At 46.1% G+C, this 23,404-nt stretch overlaps 1 protein-coding gene across 3 annotated transcripts in view; it reads left to right on the plus strand.

Moving 5' to 3' along the window:
- The window catches only part of rims3 (regulating synaptic membrane exocytosis 3), a 188,408-nt gene that overhangs the window by 156,492 nt on the left and 8,512 nt on the right, over positions 1–23,404 (plus strand). For all 3 annotated transcript variants that reach the window (XM_052036082.1, XM_052036081.1, XM_052036084.1), the window contains exons 5-7: positions 4,636–4,748; positions 13,405–13,506; positions 22,093–22,232. In XM_052036082.1, the coding sequence (XP_051892042.1) occupies positions 4,636–4,748; positions 13,405–13,506; positions 22,093–22,232 (355 nt within the window). The remainder of the gene's footprint in view (positions 1–4,635; positions 4,749–13,404; positions 13,507–22,092; positions 22,233–23,404) is intronic.

The raw sequence follows: 23,404 nt of genomic DNA on the forward strand, positions 1-23,404 counted from the left end.
CCCCATTCCCACACCGACATGTCTGTCCTTGGCCTCCACCACTGCCAGGGTGGGGCTAAACACAAATTAGAGGAACAGCACCTCACAGCGGTTAGTGTAACCCTATCACAGCGCCAGCGACCCGGGTTCAATTCCCGCCGCTGTCTGTAAGGAGCTTGTACGTTCTCCCCGTGTCTGGGTGGGTTTCCTCCGGGTGCTCCGGTTTCCTCCCACATTCCAAAGACGTACGGGTTAGGAAGTTGTGGGCGTGCTATGTTGGCGCCGGAAGCGTGGCGACACTTGCGGGCTGTCCCCAGAACACTCTACGCAAAAGATGCATTTCACTGTGTGTTTCGATGCACGTGTGACCAATAAAGAAATCTTATCTTCTCTTATTCTGCCTGTGTAGTCTATAACCTGGCGGCATGAACAGCTTCCGGTAAACTGCTCCCCCTCGGTCCCATTTGTCTCTCTTCCTGAACTACCCGGCCCCCATCGTCTGTCTCTTGCCCCTCCTCCACCTTCTCCATCCACCCATTGCCCACACACTCCTCCCACCGGTTCCCCTCCCCACCTCCCTCCCTTTATTCCAGGCTCCACCGTCCTCTCCTATCAGATTCCATCATCTTCAGCCCTGTGTCACTTCCACCCATCACCTCCCGGCCTCTGTGACTATCCCCACCCTCCCTTCCCCCATCTGCCTATCTCTCCCCTGACCTGGATCCACCCATCACCTGCCAGCTCTTGCTCCCCCCCTTTCCCCCACCTTTTTACACCGGCTCTCTCCCCTCTATCTTCCAGTCCAGATGAAGGGTCTCGACCCAAAATGTCGACTGTCCGTTTCCCTCCACAGATGCTGCCTGACCCGCTGAGTTCCTCCAGCGCTCTGTGTGTTGCTCCAGATTCCAGCGTCTGCGGTCTCTTGTGTCTCCAGTCAGCGGTTGATGTATGACGGCCAATCCATTCACTATGTCCTGTTACTGCTCTCCACTTTGGTGAATGCCCAACACTCTGGGGCTTTTATTCAGGCTGTAGCAGCCAGCCTATTTACTGGGAGTTGCATAAAATATTGAAACTAAAATTATCTGTGAAGTCATAACATTAAACATATAAAGTATGTGATGGACCGGTTCCTTTAACATGTGTCAGACCATGATCCAGACGTCCTCCCCTCACTGACCCACGGTTTGCACAACATTCACAGTCGCCACCATCCTTTCTGTACCCACGTGTGACGGGAGGAAGTGAAACGATGTCTTTATAAGAATGGGCAGTTATAACTACACAAGTAAGCTGAATAACTTTAAATTCATTTGCATTAACCTCACTTAACACAAAGTGGACAGTTAAGTACAGGCAGTTGATGACATCAGCTGCCAGTTTTTTAAAGCAAGAGTAAGATAAGTAATGCAGACCTAAATAAGTGTTTATTGTCCTTACCTGTAACCTCATCGGCAAACTGCTGGAGGAAACAGTTGTGCAGGACGTTGGGTGGGGGAGCAGAGAGGACAGAGGTACAGAGCTAGCTGGGCGGTGATGGAAGAGAGGATCACAGGGGTGGAGCTGAGATCATCAGAGGGACTGTAAGTGATTGTGGGGACTAGAGGGAATTTTATGGGTGCAGGGGCAGACAGGTGGTGGGAAGGGTTAGTAAGGTTGAGGTGGGGGTAGGAGGTGGACAGTTAGCCATAGTCAGCATTGGGTGGGCTCAGTGGTATTGATTCACACTCTGTGTTTGCCTGGCCATGTGTTGGTGTGTCATTTCCATACAGGACCTGAGAAAGTTCTCTTGATAAAATCCTACTGTGAAGTGCACGTGAATGTTGTGCTCGCCTTGGAATTTCTGGGGCAAACTCCCCGTAAGCCCAGCCTAAATGCAGTGAACATGGTAACTTCTCAGTAACTGTCAATGAATTCACGGTAAAGCTTCAGTAAAATCTCAGTGAATTTATAATAAATTCTTGGTGAACCTACAGTAAACCCATGGTAAACCAACAGAGGACGTGCAAAAAAATCACAATATACACACCTGACCTCCTAATAATCTCCTGGTAAATTCATGGAAAATCCTCAGTAAACAGAAAATTCACAATAAGCTTATGTTAAACCCTCAGTCATCAATCTGTTAGCTCACAGCAAGCCCATAATAAACTCTCAGTAAACTTGTCGTAATTTCTCAATAAATTCTCAGTAAACCCTGCTAAACGCTTGTAAATCCTTGCTGAATTCTCAGTAAACTCTCTACAAGTGCTCAGTAAACAAATAAATTTACAGTAAAGCTGCAGTAATCTTCAGCATAAGTTTACAGAACACTCTAACTGAATGGAAAGAATAGTATTTGAAGAGAGTGCTCATGCCTGCAGAGCTGTGCATAGTGAGATTCCACAGGAGTCAGCAGAGGGAGCTGTGTATAGTGAGGTACTGCAGATATCAGTGCTGTGGGCTGTGTATAGTGAGGTACTGCAGGGAACCGTGCAGGGGGCTGTGTATAGTGAGGTTCTGCAGAGATCGGTGCGGGGGGCTGTGTATAGTGAGCTACTGCAGAGATCGGTGCAGGGGGCTGTGTATAGTGAGGTTCTGCAGGGATTGGTGCAGGGTGCTGTGTATGGTGAGGTCCACAGGGATCAGTGCAGGGGGCTGTATATAGTGAACTTCTGCAGGGATTGGTGTAGGGAGCTGTGTATAGTGAGGTCCACAGGGATCGGTGCTGGGGGTTGTGTATAGTGAGGTTCTGCAGGGATCCGTACAGGGGACTGTGTATAATGAGCTTCTGCAGGGATCGGTGCAGGGAGCTGTGTAGAGTGAGCTTCTGTAGGGATCGGTGCAGGGTCATTTGATTTATCTAGGACTTGTCAGTGATTTGGATTTCAATATAAGGGCCATGATTAAGAGGTTTGCAGATGATTCTGAAATTGGCACTGTGGTTGAGAAATAATCTTGTTTGCTGCAGGAAGATATAAATGGACTGGTTAGATAGTGGGAACTGGAACTTGGTCTGGAGTAACATGAGATAATGATGCGAAAACAAAGTGATTGAATTCTTAATAAGCAGTAGGACACTGAACAGTGTGAGGAAGCAGAGGCACCTGAGAGTGCAGGCCCCAAAATCCTTGTAGGTAGGCAGAACCTGAAGGTAAGCTGGTTGGGAAGGCACGTGACGCACTTGCCTTTATTGTCAGAGGCATGAAATAAGAATCAGTGAGGCCACAACCAGAGCATTGTGTCCAGTGCTGGTCACCACACTCCAGGGAGTGTGATCACACTGGAGAGGGTGCAGAGGAGATTTAGGAGCATCTTGCTGGGTTATGAGAGACTGGGCTGTGGTTGTTTTCTTTGGAACAAAGAGACTGTGGGGAGATTTAATCGATCTGTTTAAATTTCTTAGACAGGGTGAATGGGAAAGTCCTATTTTACGAGAGAGATCAATAACTAGTTGGTGTAGATTCAAGCTGGTAGAAGGATGGGAGAGCTGAGGAAATAATTCTTCACCCAAAAGTCCTCTGTGTCTTAAACTCACTGCCAGGAAGAGGACTGGAGGCAGAAACCCTCATTTTACTGAAGAAGCGCCAGGTTGAGCACTTGAGTAGCTGTTATCTGCAGGGCTTCAGAGCAGAAGCTTGGCAGTGAAGTTCATCATGTTAGATCTTTATCAGCTGGCATGGGCATGATGGGTTGAATAGCCTCTTTCTGTGCTTCAAATTTCTATGATTCAATTGTCACGGAAGACTTCAATTGAATTTACAGCAGACTATGAATAAACTCTGGAGACACAAGAAACTGGAATCTGGAGCAACAAACTATCTGCTGGAAGAACTCAGCAGGTCGAGCAGCATCTGCGGGAGGAAAGGAATTGTCGACATTGGGGTTGAAACTCAGTCTTGATGCTGCTCGATCTGCTGAATCCCCCCAGCAGATTGTTTGTATAAGTAAACTCTTACTGAAGTGCTGCAAGTATGCCTCACCAAGGGAGCAATACTGAAATGTGTTGTGAAAATGAAACAAACTGCAGCTGCTGAAAATCTGAGAGAAAATGCTGGGAACATCAGACAGCATCTGTGGAGAGAGAAGCAATTAGTGTTTCGGGTCTGCAACCCTTCGTCAGATCTGTCTGTTCCTCATTATGTTGCTGGTTGTGACAGCTTGCAATGCACAAACTGGCTGCTACGCTAGGTCAGTAACTACACCCTAAAACTCTGGTGGCAAGGGGCAGGCATGGTGGTGTAGCGGTTAGCGTAACGCTTTACAGCGCCAACGACCCAGGTTCAATTCCGGCTGCAATCTGTAAGGAGTTTGTACGTTCTCCCCGCGTCTGCGTGGGTTTCCTCCGGGTGCTCCGGTTTCCTCCCACATTCCAAAGGCGTACGGGTTAGGAAGTTGTGAGCATGTTATGTTGGCGCCGGAAGCGTGGCGACACTTGCGGGCTGCCCCCAGAACACTCTACACAAAAGATGCATTTCACTGTGTGTTTCGATGTGCATGTGACTAATAAAGAAATCTTGTCTTATACTGTATGTATTAAGTGAATGCATGGTTTTCTATTCCTTTGATAAAACCCTCCAAACACACTCACACACACACCCACACACACACACACTAATAGCACAAGGTCTTTTTGGTTTTGGAACAATTATTAATCCTTGTCTCCTGTTTTAACAGTTTGGTTTTCCCAACGGCGAGATTGGGAGCAGATGGGCAGTTCAGTGATTTTCTGGACGGCATCGGTCCAGCTCAGCTTGTGGGGCGGCAGACATTGGCAGCCCCTTCCATGGGTGAGTTGCCGACTCATGACTTGCATTACTTCGTTCCATTCTGCTAACCTTTTAGCTTCTGCTCTTGGTCAGAGGGCTGTCTTTTGACATTGAAATCCTACAGCATGTACCCATCCCAGAAACAGTACCGATTATCTCTGGAGCTCACAATCCCTGGACATCCCGTGAGGTGGTGTAACAGGTAGTGATACTACTCACAGCTCCAGCGACCCGGGTTCAATCCTAGCCTCCGGCACTGTATGTGTGGAGGTTACACATTTTCCCTGTTACTATCTGGGTTTCCTCTGCATGCTCTGATTTCATCCCACATCCCAAAGGTTTGCTGGTGGGTTATTTAGCCACTAAATACCCCTTGGCATATGGCAAAAAGGAGGAAAGGGAGGTTAATGGGCAGGTGAGAGAGAATAATTGCAGGGTGAAGGAGAAATGGGGTTGACGGGATTGCTCCATTGGGAGCTGACACAGACCCAATGGGTCGAATGTGCTCCTGTGTTGTCGTAAGTAAGTCTGAAGGATAGGCAGGCATGGAAGCGAAAGTTGGATCAGGCGATTTGCTGAAACTCACAGGGGATCCTGAAGCAGAGCAGGAAAGCACAAGGAAGACCAAGAGTAGGAAGGGTGGGCCCAGGCTGCGGGAGGAATGAGCAGGTGTAGAGGGAGGGACCAGGATGGCAGTGTGGGCAGCTCTCCAACAGAACAGCAGTCTGTCGTCAGGAGGGACGGCTGGCGGACAGTAGAACCAGGACCTACGTGGGGATATTTGAGGCCGAGAAGGTGGGAAAACGAACTTCAGTTCTTTAACTCCCAACTTCTGTTCAGTTTATACTTTAAGCATCTAATAGAGTCATAAACTCAGAGAGTTGTACAGCACAGAAACAGACCCTTCAGCCCACCACGTCCCTTTTGCCCACCCACACTAATCCCATTTGTCTGCATTAGGAGAGTATCCTTCCGTGCCTTGTCTATTTAACTGTCTGGCTAAATGACTCATAAACATAGTGACTGTATCTGATTTCACCACCTCCTCTGGGAGTGAGTTCCAGATATCAACTACCCTCTCTGTATAAAACCCACAAATCCCCTTTAAAACTCCTTTTCACCTTAAACCTACACCTTCTTCTATTTGATACCACCACCATGGGAAAAGGATTTTGACCATCTACCCCTTCTATGCCTCTCATAATCTCCTACACTTCTAGCAGGTCACCCCTCAGCCTCCTTCACTCCACAAGCCCTGCCTGTCCATTCTCTCCCCGTGACTAAAGTCCTCCAATTCAGGCAACATCCTGATAAATCTTCTCTGCACTCTCTCCAGCGCAATCACATGGCAATCAGTACTCCAAGTGCAATCCAACCAATGTTTTGTAAAGTTGCAAAATAACATCACAACTTTTATATTCTCTGCCCTGACCTATGAAGGCGAGAATGCCAGACGTCTTCTCCACCCCCTATCCACCCGTGTTACCACTTTCAGAAACCTTTGGACTTGAATCCCAAGGGCTCTCTGTTCATCAATATTCCTTGGCACCCTACCATTTACTGTACATGTCTGTCCTTATTTGAATCACCAAAATGCATCACCTTGCACTTTTTTTCCACTAAAGTCCATCTGCCAACAGTCCACTCAACTTTCCGTCTGAGCTGTGGCCTCAGACAACCTTGCTCGCTCTCTGTAACTCCACCAACTTTCATGTCAGCTTCAAACCTACTAATCATTCCTGCTACATTCACATCCAAGTCGTTAATATATATCACTGACCCTTGCTGTACGCCACTGGTCACAGACTTCCAACCAGAAAAGCATCCTTCTCCCACTACCCTCTGCCTCCTATCACCAAGCCAATTTTGGATCCATTTAACCAACTCACCTGAGATCCTATCTGCCTGAACCTTCTGCACCAGCCTACCAGGGGATCTTGTCAAATGCCTAACTAAAGTCCATGTAGGCAATATCTATCACTCTGCCTTCATCAACCTTCTTTGTTCCCTCCCCAAAAAACTAAATGAAATTAGTGAGGTGTGATTTCCCCTACATAAGACCAAGCTAACTACGCCTCATCAGCCCCTGCCTTTCCAAATGTACACAAATCCTATCCCTTAGGATTTACTCAAATAACTTCCCTACCACATAAGGTTCACTGGCTTGTCACAGCCGCCCTTCTTATGCGAAGGAACAACATCAGCTATCCTCCAGTGTTCTGATAGTCGCCTGTACCTAACGAAGAGGGAAATATCTCTGACAGGGTCCCAGCAATCTCCTCCCTTGTTTCCCATTCTGGGATCGATCCCATCCAGCCCTGGGGATTTATCAACCCTTATGCGACCTGTGATACCTAACATTTCCTCCTTCTTAATACCGACCTGCTCCAGGTTACCCATATACCCCTCCCTGAACTCACTATCTACCACACCCTTCTACTTGGTGAGAAGCACTCATCTGCCCACCTCCCGCTCCACACATAGATAATCCCTTTGACCCCTAAGGAGCATAGAATGTTAGAATTGTAAAGCATTGTGCCTGGTGTTGGCTTTCTGAAGGAGTTGTCCACTCTATCCCACAGCCGTGCCAACCTTTCCTTTCCAAGTATTTATCCAACTTCCTTTGGAAGCTACAAATGAATGTGGTCTCACGAGCCCCTCTGATAGTGCATCCTAGATCACAGTAATTCACTGCTGAACAACATTTCCCCTGATTTAAAGTCTGGATCTTTTTAATTATTTGCCCTCTGTTTATCCACTCTCCTGCCAGTTTTCTCCTTGTTTACTCTGTCTGAACTCTTTCTAAATCTGTGGATGGGGTGAATAACCCGACCTCTGGTTTCTGTTCCATTTCACCACGAAACTGTTAAGTGCAGAAGTTTACAGCGAGAGGGGAGAAAATGTAAGACTGCCACAGTAATCGGGGCCCCTGTAGACAGCAGGAATGTGCTTCTGCAGTCACACACCTGGTTCCGGGATGTTGGGGTCGGGATTTATTAGTGCCAAAGATTTCAGATTGGAGGCCTGTGACCAGTGGTGTGCCACTGGGATCGGTGCTGGGTCCTCCGTGGTTTGTCATATATATTAATGGATTTGGGTGGGAATTTAGGCGGCGTGATTAGTAAGTTTGCAAACGGCACCACAAGTGGTGGTAGCATGAACAATGGAGAAACTTGTCTAAGTTTGCAACAGGATGTAGGGCGACTGGGAAAATGGAAAAAGAGCAGCAGATGCAACTTAACTTGGAGAAGTGTAAAGTGATGTATTTTGGGAAGTTAACCCGGGCCAGGACTTACACAGTGAATGGCAGTGCCCTGGGGAGTGTTGTTGAACAGAGGCACTTCTGGGTACAAGCACATAGTTCCCTGAAAATGGCGACACAGATAGACAGAACGGTGAAGAAGGCATATGGCATGCTTGCCTTCATCAGCTGAGGCACTGAGTACAAGAGTTGCGAGGTCATCTTACAGTTGTACAAAACATATACAATACTCCGCACTTGGAGTACTGTGTGCAGTTCTGGTCACCCAGTTATGGGGTTAAGCTGGAGAGGGGACAGAAGAGATTCACGGGGCCTGGCCTGGATTGGAGGGCTTGAGTTATAAGGAGCGATTGGATAGGCTGGGACTGTTTCCCCTGGAGTGAAGGTTTATACAATTATGAATGGCATAGATAGGTAGTCACAGTTTTTTTCCCGGGGTATAGGAATCTAAAACCAGAGATCAGGGGTTTAAGTTGAGAAGGGAGACATTTAAGCAGGACCTGAGGCGTCAGTTTTGCACACACAGGGTGGTGGGTGTATGGAACGAGCTGCCAGAGGAAGTGGTTGAGGCAGGTACAATTACGGCATTTGAAAAAAGACATTTGGACAAGTTCATGGATAGGAAAGGTTCAGAGGGATATGGGCCGTATCCAGGCGAATGGGACTAGCTGAGGAAGGCACCTTGGTCAGCATGGCCAAGTTGGGCCGAAGGGCCAATTTCCATGCTGTAACATGAATCTGTGAATATGCACCAGCGGGAGGGGGAGGGTGACGAGCCAGAGGCCGAGGTCCGGATCAATACCAACAACGTAGGGAGATAAAGGACGGGGTCCTGACAGCAAATCGTCAGGAGAAGGGATGAGAGAAAATGGATTTGTGCCCATTTTGTTAGATAAACAGCAAGTAACATTCACTCTACACAATGACCATTCCCAACAGGACAGAATCTAACACCTCCCCTCGACAGACAATAGCATCACCATCACTGAGACCCCAGCATCAACATCCTGTGGCTACCAGAGGCTGGGTGACCTGTGCTGAGCCACTCACTTCCTGATACCCAAGGCCTTTCAACTATGGGCAAGGCACAAGTGATGGAGTGCTCTGCAGCTGCCCAATGAGTACAGCAGGCACATAGAGGAAGCTCAGCACCATCCAGGACAAAGCAGCCCACTCGATTGACACCCTAAACATTCATTCCCTCCACCACTGGTATACAGTGGTTGCCGTACCACCTACAAAATGCACTGCAATTACTCACTCAGGCTACTCCCAAAGGACCTCCTAAACCCCCCCACTGAGGTCAAGGGCAGCAGGTTGATGGGAACACCACCACCTCCAGGTTCCACCAAATCACGCACCATCATGACTGGGAAATGTATCAGCTCTTAATCATCATCAGGTCTAAGTCCTCAAGCTCCTTCCTCAACATCACTGTGGGAGTGCCTTCACCAAAAGGACTGCGGCGGTTTAAGAAGGCAGCTCACCATTAGTCAGGGATGGGCAATAAATGCTGGATGTGCCAGCAATATCTAGATCTGCCTGGATCCATGCTGCTTGGATTGGAGAGCATGTCTTATGAGGATAGGTTGAGTGAGCTGGGCCTTTTCTCTTTGGAGAGAGGGAGGATGAGAGGTGACTTGATAGAGGTGTACAAGACGATAAGAGGCATAGATCGAGTGGACAGTCAGAGACTTTTTCCCAGGGTGACAATGGCTAACAGGAGGGGACATAATTTTAAGGTGATTGGAGGAAAGTACAAGGGGGATGTCAGGGGTAAGTTTTTTACACAGAGGGTGGTGGGTGCGTGGAACACACTGCCGGCAGAGGTTGTGGGGGCAGGTACATTAGGGACATTTAAGAGACTCTTAGATAGGCACATGAATGATAGAAAAATGGAGGGCTATGTGGGAGGGAAGGGTTAGATAGATAATAGAGCAGGATAAAATGTCAGCACGACATTGTGGGCCGAAGAGCCTGTACTGTGCTGTAATGTTCTGAGTATGTAACGTTGAGTATGTTCAGCAGTGTTTGAACACATTTCCTTGTCAAACCCTGCTCATCGGCAAATTGGACTGGTATGCCCGGCTCCAGTCACCCGAACACCAATGTCACTTCCCCATCGTGTTTTCTGCAGGCGGTGATGACATCAATATGTGCATCACATTCTGTTTGCCTAAGGACAGAAATAAGACTGAGATTTTCTGATGTGTGTCCTGTGTTATGAGCACAGTTCAGGAATGAGTACATCACAATAAAAGCAATGAGACCTGTGTAGTTTAAAAATACATTGCAGGGACATAACTGTTATATTCAATAAAACTCTCAGATTAGATTCAGATTAGTTTATTGTCATATACACCAGGGGGCAATGAAATTCCTAACTCGCGTGAAGCTCACAGAGTAAACAGTATATACAGTAATAATAAATACAGCAATAAATACAGCGATGAACGCAAAACAGCAGAATGGGTGCAATCTGAAGTAGTGCAAAAAGAAATGCTAAAGTGACAATAACAGAATAACCGAGAGAGGGAGAGTTAAGGGTTCGAGAATGAGGCAGAACCACTGGATAGGGATGTGAAAGAGGTCTGACAGCAGTGGGGAAGAAGCTGTTCTGGAGTCTGGACATCTGGGCTTTCAAGCTCCTGTATCTTCTCCTGGAAGCTCTTGCTGCCTCAGCTGAGTTTTTGACGAATTAAAACATGGGCCAACCATGGGATGGCAGTCCCCCTGCTCATCCCCGCACACCGCCTGACCCCTGAGCTCCGTAGCACAGATGGAATCAGAATCAGGTTTATCACCACTGACATATGTCGTGAAATTTGTTGTTTTGTGGCAGCAGTACGGTTCAAAGCCATAAAAATTACTATAAGTTACAAAAATAAATAAATAGTGCAAAAGAGGAATAACTGGTGTTATTCAGCAGAGGTGGCGTTCATGGGTTCATGGACTGTTCAGAAATCTGATGGCGGAGGGGAAGGAGCTGTTCCTGAATCATTGAGTGTGGGTCTTCAGGCTCCTGTAGCTCCTCCCCGAAGGTAGTAACGAGAAGAGGGCATGTCCCAGATGGTGAGGGTCCTTAATGATGGATGCCGCCTTCTTGAGGCACCGCCTCTTGAAGATGTCCTTGATGGTGGGGAGGGCTGTGCCCGTGATAGAGCTGGCTGAGTCTACAACCCTCTGCAGCCTCTTTTGATCCTGTGCAATGGAGTTTCCATACCAGGCAGTGATGCAACCAGTCAGAATGCTCTCCACTGTACATCTAGAACATTGAAGATTGGCTGACTGGCAGAAGGCAAAAAGAGGGAATAAAGGGGGCCTTTTCTGGTTGGCTGCCAGTGACTAGTGGACTATAAAGGCGTAGACTATTTTCTAAACGGGGAGCAAATTCAGAAATCGGAGGTGCAAAGGGACTTGGGAGCCGTGTGCAGGATTCCCTAAAGATTAACTTGCAGGTTGAGTCAGTAGTAAGGAAGGCAAATGCAATGTTAGCACTCATTTTGAGAGGACTAGAATATAAAAGCAAGGATGTAATGCTGAGGTTTTATAAGGTGTTGGTCAGACCTCATTTGGAGTATTGCGAGCAGTTTTGGGCCCCATATCTAAGGAAGGATGTTCTGGCTTTGGAGAGGGTCCAGAGGAGTTTACAAGAATGATCCTGGAGGTGAAAGGGTTAATGTATAAGGAGTAATTGATGGCTCTGGGCCTGTGCTCACTGGAGTTTAGAAGGATGAGGGGAATTTCATTGAAACCTATCAAATATTGAAAGGCCTGGACAGAGTGGATGTGGAGAGGATGTTTCCAGTAGTGGGAGAGTCTAGGACCAGAAGGCACAGCCTCATAATAGAAGTTATCCTTTTAGAACAAAGATGAGGAGGAATTTCTTTAGCCAGAGGGTAGTGAATCTGTGGAATTCATTGCCACAGACAGCTGTGGAGGCCAAGGCATTGGGTATATTTAAAGCGGAGGTTGATAGTTTCTTGATTAGTGAGGGCATCAAAGGTTACGGGGAGAAGGCAGGAGAATGGGGTTGAGAGGGAAAAATAAATCAGCCATGATCGAATGGTGGAGCAGACTCGATGGGCCGAATGGCCTAACTCTGCTCCTCTGTCTTATGGTATTATCCATAGAAATCTGCAGGAGTCTTTGGTGACATACCAAATCTCCTCAAACTCCAAATGAAGTAGAGCCGCTGGCATGCCTTCTTCATGATTGCATCAATGTGTTGGGCCTAGGATAAATCCTCTGAGGTGTTGACGCCCAGGAACTTGAAGCTGCTCACCCTTTCCACCGCTGACCCCTCAATGAGGACTGTTGTGTGTTCTCCCGACTTCCTCTTCCTGAAGTCCACAATCAATTCCTTGGTCTTGCTGACGTTGCATGTGTGGTTCTTGTTGTGACACCTCTCAACCAGCCGACCTCTCTCACTCCTGTACGTCTCCTTGCTGCCATCTGAGATTCTGCCGACAACAGTGGTGTCATCGGCAAATTTATAGATGGCGTTTGAGCTGTGCCTAGCCACACAGCCATATTGAAACCTTACGTCCACACATCGCTCCCCTTACCCTGATTTCCCACTCCCTGCCCGCTTCTGCTGATCTACATCGTGGTTTGAGAGCACTGATCCACACCCCACGAGTCAGTGTGCAATGCTGTGACTAGTACAAGCCCAGTCAGTGGAGTCTGTGTAAAATGCACAGGTTGGGTTGAACATCTAAAGCGTGCAGAAAACCTGTGCTTTCTGAGCTCAGGCTTTGGGGTTTCCTGCTACCTTTCGCACACATTATCGGACAAAATGTGTGTGAAATCCAATTTCCAGGCAGTAGTCTCTGGATTAGTGGTACCACGTGCCACTGACTGTAGTGGGAGGACTGTTAGCAACAGTGAACTTGGAACAGCCACTTGAAGGTATATCAGAGTCAACGCGGTGGGACATTTTATGTGCTTACACTTCAAGGCATTAAGTTTATACGTGACCTGGATCTGCTTTCAATATGGAATCTAATCAAGGAATTCAGGAGATATACATATGGAATAAACTGGGGCTGCTTCAGTGGCTGGCATCCCCTCAGGCGTTTCCACTGGTTTACAGGAATGAGCTGCAGGCTGCAATCTAATCGGCTGACCTTAATGGTTTACATTTGAAATAACAGATATCTGGGAGTGATTTAAAGGCTGTAACCCCAACTGAATGGCTCTGTTGGTACCTCTTTAGAACCTGGGAGTGGATTACATTGGAATCTAATCTAGAGATTCACTCATTTTATAATAGTGAACTGTTGGGAGAGGGTGGCAGGTGGGATCTAATGAAGGGGGGGTGGTAATCTCACTGATCATTGTGGGCGTTTAACAGAGTGGAATCAAATCGAGGAGCTCTGGTGGATTCTGACTGATGGTATGATCTTGGTACAGGTGATATCCACATTGGCATGGCTGATCGGAGTGGGCAGCTGGAGGTGGAAATTATCCAAGCTCGAGGACTGACTCCAAAGCCTGGCACAAAAGCCTTGCCAGGTAAGTGCCCAGGAGGCTCACACTGTAACAGCTCTCAGGTATCGTTACAGTGCAGCTGAGTCACATCAGGGTCTAAGGGTCAGCGTGTATTGCATTATCCACTGGTAAATAGCAGGAGTGGAATGTTAAATGTTAAGCACGTTTACCTGTTCTCTGACACCAGTGATCCAAACCCTGCAGAAAGATCACTGGCAGCCACAGTCACTTGTAATTGTCTGGAAGAGGACACAGCTGCCTGGGTCATCTGCAGTCTTTGAGAGTCCATTTCCAATAACACTTGCAGCAGCAAGTACAGAGTTTACATGGAACCTTTTCCTTCATATTCACTCTCAATGCAGTGAATCCCAGTGGGAACCCGCCCCCACCCGCCCCCACCCGCCCCCCCCACCTTCCTAATCCCTTTGGGTAGAATTTTACTGGATCAAAATCCTTTCCATTCACCCCCAAGGTATAGAATCCAAAGAATTAAACTCCTTCCTATTCACTGCCATTGTTCAGCTGAGTTTAATTAAATCCCGGTCCATTCACTCCCACTGTGTAGACTCCAATGGATTAAACCATTTCCCATTCACTGTAATTCCATAGAATTATAAAAAAGTCATTTTCTGCCATGATATAGAATTCCACTGGATCAAATCCCTTCCTATTAACTTCCACTAAATATAATCCCAATGGGAAATCTATTAATGTCTCTTAATTATCTTGGATTTGATGTATAAAGCTGCAGGTGGCGGGTATGCAGAGACAACTGTAACTTTTGCACGCGAGTGGTTTTCTTTGATGTGTTTAATGTTCAAATGTCTTTTGCATTCTGCTCCGTCTAAAGGTTGCATATACCAAATCTGTGAAAGAAAGAATTACATTTACACAGCATCCTTCACAACCTCCAGGTTCCCCGAGTGTGCCACATCTAATGGTTATCTGTAAAATGACCTCTCAAACAGCAAGGTGATATTGACTAGTTACTCAGTTTCGGTCATTGCTGTCAGAAACCTCCCTGGGAACAAAGGTAATTACTGGTGTATCTCAGGTAGAGATCCAGATGGGAGGAAATCTGTACCCGGACAGCCCCATGTCAGGTCAGGGGATTGGTTTCCATGGCAATGACAGTCTGTTCTCACACACTAAAGCATCACATTCAAAATGTCACAGCTAAAAGCATCATAGTTTAAGGCATTACAGTTAAGTATTAAGCAAAAAGGCATTAGTCACAACTTTTAATTGGTAAATTGATTTATTATTGTCACATGTACCAAGGTACAGTAAAAAAAAACTTTGTTTTACATGCCGACCATTTAATCACTGAGGTAGTACAAGGGAAAACAGTAACAGGATGCAGAATAAAATGTCACAGCTACAGAGAAAGTGCAGTGCAGGCAGACAATAAGGCGCAAGGTCATAACGAGGTAGATTGTGAGGTCAAGAGTCCATTTTAACATACTAGGGGACTGTAATTCCTCCTCATGAGTATTTCAAGAATCAACTGAATTAACCAATGAACAACAGTGCTTTTGAATATGTACATTATTAAGCCAAAATGTCACTCACGTTCTGCTGGTTCTCTGATGTTGTACACTAAGCAGGAGAGTGCGATTCACAAGTACCTGTCAGTTGATATAAATATTCATCGAGAGCATCAGTTAGCTTCAATTTTGTATAGATTACATTTACTTATCTGAACCTATCGGGAGAGATCGAGTAGTGACCCATAACGGACAGAGCAAAGTAACAGAGAAACCACCTTAGGAGCAAATTATCACACTGCCCTGACCAATTCGACATGGCAGTGGGCAATGGGTGCACTGATTACTGAGCACTAAAGGATTAGGTCAGCGACGCAGGTGGCAGTATTTTGAGTTACTCAGTCTTTAAATAAAGCTTTAACAGCACCTCTGTTCAATTAATATGCCTTAATGATTCCTTTAGCAAACAAACCCATTTTAAGTATCTGCGTTAGGCTCCAGTCAGTTTCTGATGACCCTGTAGCACTATCCCAATACCAGCAGAGGCCGGACTGACAACATGGTTCCTGATCCGCCCTTCTCTTTCAGTGACTCCACTTTCCTGTAACTCGGAGCGGTGTGAAGAGTCAAGGTCGAGTTTATTGTCACATGCACGAGTCCACGTGTGCAATAAAAAACTTACTTGCAGCAGCATCACAGGCACATAGCATCAGATACACAACTTTCACCAGAAAATTATAAATTAAACATAAATCATATATAATTTCTACAAGAAAGAACACAATTCGATGTGCATGTGACTAATAAAGATATCTTAATTATAACAAATAAACAATGTCCATTGTCGTGCAAAGTAATCTTAGTGTCACTATACCGAGGTAGTGATTAGGGTTGTGCAGGTTGATTCAAGGATAAAGGAGCCCTGATAAATTTGAAGTCAATGGGCATTAAGAAAAAAAGTCTGTTGGTTGCAGTTGCTGGAGATCAATGATCTCAGCCCAGACATCACCGCAGGGTTCCTCAGGGCAATGCGTGGGCCCAGACACCTTCAGCTGCTTCACTTGTTGACCTTCCTTTCATCATAAGGTCAGAAGTGGGGATGTTTGCTAATAGCTACACAACATTCAAATCCACTTGGAACTGCGCAGCAAATGAACCAGCCCACGTTCACATACAGCAAGACCTAGACAACATTCAGATGTGGATGGATAAGTGGCAAGAAACACTTATCCTGTAGAAGTGCCAGGCATTGACTACCTCCATCACAAGAGTGAAATCACCATTCTGAAGTCTTCCATTATTAGCATATTGGGGAATCACATTGACCAGAAATCAACTGGACCAGCCACATAAACCTTGTGGCTACAAGAGCAGGTCAGAGGCTGGGTATCCTGCCGTCAATGACTCACCTTCTAATACCTCACTTTTGTTACCCTGGGCTATGAAGTTCTGTGAGTAGGTTGTGCCAGAGAGTTCTTGCATGCATCTCTGTGAGAGCAGCAAAGCACTCTGTAAATTGCTCATCTCCTAAGTTTTATTTGATTTTCCTTCAATTTCCCTTTGTAACAAACCTCACCCTGCCAATTACTAAGAAGGCATTGATAATATGGTGGACATGATCGTTAAAGCAAGTCTCACTTTGTTTTGGTGAGTATCCTGGAGTCAGTTTTGTTATTTGAAAACTTATTTGAAAGCAGAATGGTTTGGGGAAGTTCCCTCCTCCATCGCAAACTCTCATATTAAAGGATGGAGGTCTTGCAGAGGGGAGGATACTCGGGTCAGATTGACCAAGTGATGGGGCTGGAGTGGAGTCGGAACAAGTCAGATCGCACACTTCATGGGGCAGAAGCACGTGACTGTTATTCCAGTTGGACAGACTGGGCCAAAGGGGGGGATGACTGCGAGAAAGCACAGAACTTCAGCTAAAGGCAACTGTTGAGTCAGCAGGGCCAGACATGAGTGCAGGCCATAAATCAAGGAAATCTCTAGGGGTGACAAGCTGCAAGTTAAACCTAAAGAAACCCCAGAGCTACGAGAGAGTTGGAACTGTGGAAGAGACATACTTGCATACAGATTCGGACAGGAGTGGGCCATTCAAGGGTTATGGCAGATTTGGTTATGACCTCAATTCCAGTTTCTCATCCACCTGTGGCACCTTTCACTCCTCTATCTCTACCTTAAAGTAACTAAAAGACTGGTTCCAATACCCTTTGAGAAAGAGTTCTAAGGACTCACGATCCTCAGAAGAAAAAATCCTCATCCTTAAGTGGGGTGACCCTGCACTTTTAAACAGTGACTCTTACTTCTAGCTTCTCCCACAAGAGGAAAGGTCCTCTTACACCCACCCTGTCAAGCCCCTTCACAATCTAATGTTTCAACTGTCTCCTTTCACTTTTCTGAACACCAGCTGATACAAGCTCAGCCTCTGCACTTTTCTTCACAAGACAGCTTGATCATTTCTCTTACTGCTTCCAGTACATTTACATTTTTCTTTCAATAAAGAGACAAATTCTGTACATGGAACTCCAAATGTGGTCTCACCAACACCCCGTAGAACTGAAACATAACCTACTTTTGTATTCAATTCCCCTAGCAAGAAACAACATTCTGTTAGCTTTCCTAATTATTCCCTGAATTTACGTGCTACTCATTTGCCAATCATGCACTCAGCTCCCCTCTCCTCTCCAATCTCGCACCATTTAGACCACTTTTTAAAAAATTTTTTCCTGCCAAAATGAATAAATTCACATTTTCCCACAGATCTTTGCCCATTCACTTAACCTAATTCATATCCCTTTGTAACTTCCTCACTTTCCTATAGTGTCAACAGCAAAGTTTGCAAACTTCATCCAAGTCATTTATATAGACTACAAAGCATTAACCCTCCACACCCCCAAGCTCCAGTCTCTGTGGTACACCACTCATTGTAACTTGCCAACCAGAAATGCCTGCTCACTGTTTCCTTTTAGCCACCCAGTTTTCTTTCCACGCCAGCATGTGACCCCTACATCGTAGCTTTTATTTTCTGCAATAATCTTTGACAGAAGATCTTATCAAACGCCTTCCGGAAGTATAAAACATTCACCAGTTCTCCATTGTCCACAATACGTACATTCTAGTTCCTCACAGAACTCAAATGAGATGGTCTAACATAATTTGCCTTTGATAAAACCACACTGAGTGCTCATTACTCTGAGGTCCACAGGAGAGAGCTGCAGCCTGTTCCTGGTGATATTTGGAAGGTGCAGAAAGAGCAATCATTTTGCGAAGAAACATTCTGCTAATAACACGGACTGCTCGGATCTGCTCAATGGTAGCAATATCCTTGAAGGAAGGTCATTGTGTATTTGCTCAGATCTTAAAAACTTGAATAAAGCTGTTTGGAGAGACGGATCCTCTGTCAGCAATGAAAATTGTACCTAAGCTGACTACACGGTGCTACGGTTTGATAGCTCTAGATGTTTCATTTGGGCTTTAGCACATGTTTAGATGAACAAACGTCATATTTAACCACTTCCCGCTCACCTTTTGGGCGGTACCAGTGGAAGTGGAAGGCGGTTCTGGGCCAGGAGTTTTCCAAAGGAAAACGCAGGAGCTGGTGGAAGGATTTCAGGGAACTGAATGAGTTAGTGGCCATTGGTTTGACAGAAAAGTTGGAAGAAGCAGTTCAGGACCACAATGAACATCTAGATGCATTTCTTCAGCGGTGCTGTGAGGACTGGTGCCGAGTGAAGACGATGTGAAGCTTGAAATGCAGGAAGCTGCTTTTATTGGACACGTTGCCCAGGGACAAGGACTTTGTGTTGATCCAGCCAAAGTTAAAGTAGTTTTGTTGATGCTGTTACCGACAGATGTGGCAGGGATCTGATGTTTGTCGGGACTCTGACTCAGAGTAACTTGCTCCGAATGACTCTGTAAGTTTCTCCCCATCTGTCGAACGCGGTGAAGCAGTTCAGAGATTTAACAACAGGAAGATGGAGAGTGGTTCAGAATCCAAAGAAATGGAAATACAAGAACTTAAGGTAGCGGTCACTCACACATCAGTCCTATATATTATGTTCTTAAGGGAGGGGTAACTCTACAATGTGTGTCTGGAGCAACAATGGCATAGAATGGACAACTCATTGCCTTTGCACCCAGGGCATGAACAGAGCAGTGATGAGACACACAAATGGAGAAGGAGCTCTCAGCAGTTATGATGGGGCATGGTGAACATTTAAACAGATCATTGACCATTGGAAACTACCAAAACACATACTTAAGGGACTTCAAAGAATGATGCTGAGATTGTAAAACATCTTCAAAGAAAACTTTGACAAAGGAAGAGGAAAAGATGGTAATGACTGAAACACTGAGCAGAACTGACCTGCCGGAGGTTAGTTGCCGCGATTTTACACACGAGCTGGAAAAAACTGATCAGTGTGAACCACATCCTCTTGGAGACAGACATCGGGAGCAGCCTAGTTATACAGTGCAGGTGATCCGGTTCAGAAGCAACTGGATGAACTCAGAGGTAGTTCGTGTGTGACTTTGATATTCCAGATGAAATAACTGTACAAGGAAATCTGACATTCAAAAGGACAACAATGCCTGATACCAGCTACATCGTGTAAAAAGTTAATGCCAGTTGTTCATGAAACATACATTGACATAGAAGGTGTCATTCGTGGAGTCCAGGGTTGCCTTTGTTGACCAAGGATGATATCTGGGCCTAAACAATGCATTTCAACATGTGATAATAGTTTGGCACATCAGTGTTCTGTGAGTGAGGAATCTTCACTTTGGCACAACATTGGGCCAGTCCATGACCAGGGTTAGTTATGGTCTTTGAGAGTTACAGGGCTGTACTGCACTTCTTGTGTGTGGTTATTACATTGAAATGGCTGGACTGGCCTCGGCCACTCCTAGAATGTTTGAAGTAAGTTCAAATGGTGTTCGGAATACCAGAGAACGTAGTTAATGATGATGGACCACGATTTGCTTCGAGAACTTTGAGCGCCAAGACATGACATCACCTCAATATCCACAGTCCAACTGTTGAGTTGCGAGTGTCTTCACAGTGGTGTAGAGACTTTCCCCAAAGTGCAGAATGTGGTAAACCTGAACTTCCAGCTTGGCACTGTACTCCATATGAAAGGATAGGGAATAGAAGCACACAGAGATTTCAGACTTAACCCCCAATCCATTTAGAACAGTACAGCACAGGGACAGGCCCTTCGGCCCACTATGTCTGTGCCATCCACAATGCCAGTCTAAATAATCCCACCTGCCTGCACATGGTCTGTGTCCCTCCATTCCCTGCCTGTTCATGTGTCTGTCTAAATGTCTCTTCAACGTTGTTATCATATCTGATTCTAGCACCTCCCCTGGCAGCACGTTCCAGGCATCTACCATTCTCGGTGTGTAACGAATTTGCCTTATATATCTCCCTTACCCCCTCTCACCTTAAACCTATGCCCTCTAGTATTTGACATTTCCACCCTGGGATAAAGACTCTAGCTGTCCACTCTATCTATGCCTCTCATAATCCTATATACAGTATGTCTATCGGGTCTCCCCTCAGCCTCCAACGCTTCAGAGAAAACAATCCAAGTTGATCCAACCCTTCTAGCTAATACTCTCCAATCCAGGCAGCATCCCGGTGAACCTCTTCTGCACCCTCTCCAAAGCCTCCACATCCTCCCTGTAATGCAGTGACCAGAACTACACACAGTCCTCCGAATGTGGCCTAACTAAAATTTTATACAGCTGCAACATGCCTTCCCAACTTGTAAACTTAATCCCCCAACTGATAAAGGCAAGTGTGCCGTCCACCACCTTTATCACCCTATCCACTTGTGTTGCCACTTTCAGGGTGCTAATGGACTTGAGACCCCAAGATCCCTCTGTACGTCAGTACTCTTAAGGGTCCTGCCATTTTCGGTCCACTTTCCTCTTGCATTTGACCTCCCAAATTCCAACACCTCTCACTTATCTGTACTAAACTCCATCTGCCATTTCTCTGCCCACATTTCCAACTGATCCATATCCTACTGTATACTGCAACATTCTTCACTCCATCAATTTTTTGAGTCATCTGCAGACTTACTAATCAGACCACTTACATTTTGATCCAGATATCACAAACAACAGAGGTCGCAGTACTGATGCTTGCCAAACGCCACTGGTCAGTCCTCCTGTCAGAGGAACCCCTCTCCAGCACTATGGCCAAGCCAACTTTGTATCCAATTTATTAATTCGCCGTGGATCCCATGTGACTTAATTTTCTGGATCAGCCTACCATGAGGAAACTTACATAGAAAACATAGAAAAATCTACAGCACAATTCAGGCCCTTCGGCCCACAAAGCTGTGCCGAACATGTCCCTACCCTAGAAATTACTAGCCCTCTACTTTTCTCAGCTCCATGTACCTATCCAACAGTCTCTTAAAAGACCCTATCGTATCCGCCTCCACCACCGTTGCCAGCAGCCCATGTTAAAAGCTTTACTAAAATCCATGTAGACGACATCCACTGCCCTACCCTCATCAATCATCTTTGTCACTTCCTCAAAAAACTCAATCAAATTTATGAGACAGGACCTCCTCCACACAATCTTTACCCACTCCCACCATGCAGGACTCTGAACCCTCCCCCAGCTACCTCAGCCGATCCTTGATGGGTCACTGGATGTCAGTCCAGCTTTTGTGGGACTTAAGCGTACATGTTCCTGACCAAGGAGTGAGAGGCTCCCACTGAACAACTGGCTGGTGCTTCAGCTGAATGCTGAGGCACCAGTGACGTCAGAGGTGCCAACTTTTGAGTAGGACCCATCTGAAACTTACATAGACGCTAGCAAGGCTGGAAGAATCTTTACAGCATCTTAGTCACATTTATCCCTCAACCAGGACCATCAGAAATCCTTTGGTCATATACTCATTGCTGTTTGTGGGATCATGCTGTGCACAAATTGCTTCCTACATTAAAGGACTTTGGGATACCCTGATATTATGAGTGGTGCTATATAAATGCAGGTTGTTTTTTTTTAAATAAATTTTCTTTTTGATGCCTGGGTTGATTAACTGGTTTTCATTTAGTATTTGTTCACAAGAGCCTGCTACCAGCTTGTCCCTCTGTACTGCAGTGCCGTATATTAAAGTGTATCTCCTGGAGAACGGTGTGTGTGTTGCGAAGAGAAAAACCAAATTATCAAAGAAGACTCTGGACCCAGTTTACCAGCAGGCGTTGCTGTTCGATGAGGGTCCCCAAGGAAGGGTGCTCCAGGTTAGTGCCGGCGTCCCCGCTCAACGACGTGGGATCCTCTGGTGACTTTATCTTGCCGGGTACGGGGGGGGGGGGGGGGGGGGGGTGCAGGGGTAGAGTTTGGCTTTGGACAGCCAGAGCTCGAATTCCAGACTTTGAGAATGTGAGGAAACAGTCTAAAGATTGAGCTGATATTAAAGTATAACTTTAAAGCTTTCAGCTTGTCTAAAATTCCATTTGGTTTATCAGAGAGAGACAGAGAGAGAGAGACAGAGAGAGAGACAGACAGACAGAGAGACAGAGAGAGAGAGAGACAGAGAGAGAGAGAGAGACAGAGAGAGAGAGACCCATTAACCTTACTCAGCCCAGCCTGTTTGGGATTCCAGGGACTGTTAAAGTTCAGGTCATCCAATAACCTGCAGCCTGTACCCTGAGTCGCACCAAGTCCTGTTCACCTGTTACACCTGTGGATTTGTTTGGTCACAATTCACACTGCCTCAATTTTAAATTTCTTATCCTTTTTAAATCCTTCCACGGTCTCACCCCTTCCTTCCCCTGCAACCCTCAGCATCCCTCCAATTCAGGCCACTTGTGCATCCTAACTTTTAACCACTCAACCATCGTGGCTTCAGCTGTCAAAGCACAGGGGTCAGGATGGCCCTTCTGAAACCTTTTCACTTCTCTTTCTGCCTTTGAATTTACCACTTTGATCAAACTATGTTAAAAGCATTGTGTAAATGCTTCTAAAGTGCCCCAGTCACCTCACATCTGTTTAACCAATGGGAACCAAGATCCCAGGTGCTTTCATTAACCTTTCTGATAAGGCCGACAAATAACCCTGTACTGGTGCAGATCTCACAAACTCTGCTCCCCTTGGACAGGAGCACTTTCAACAGCCAGCTCTCTGCCCAGGCATTTCTGGCTTCTCTCTGGGGGCAACGCAGGGGCTTCAATTGGAGGCAACAGCTGGACCAAGCAAAAGAACATCAGGTGCTTTGCTTTACATCCAGTAGGAGGTACACTTGACCTGGGGACAATTGATGGGACAGTGATGAAGGAGGTTTTCTCCATATCTTCCCCATGCTGTATACGTCCCAGGAAAATTTCACGGAGCAGTGTAGAGAGAACTTTATGTTACATGTATCCTGGGTGTGTCTGATGGGAGAATGTAGTGAATGACTCACTTTATCTCC

This window comes from Pristis pectinata, chromosome 22 (assembly GCF_009764475.1).
Source record: "Pristis pectinata isolate sPriPec2 chromosome 22, sPriPec2.1.pri, whole genome shotgun sequence".
Taxonomy (NCBI): Eukaryota; Metazoa; Chordata; class Chondrichthyes; order Rhinopristiformes; family Pristidae; genus Pristis; species Pristis pectinata.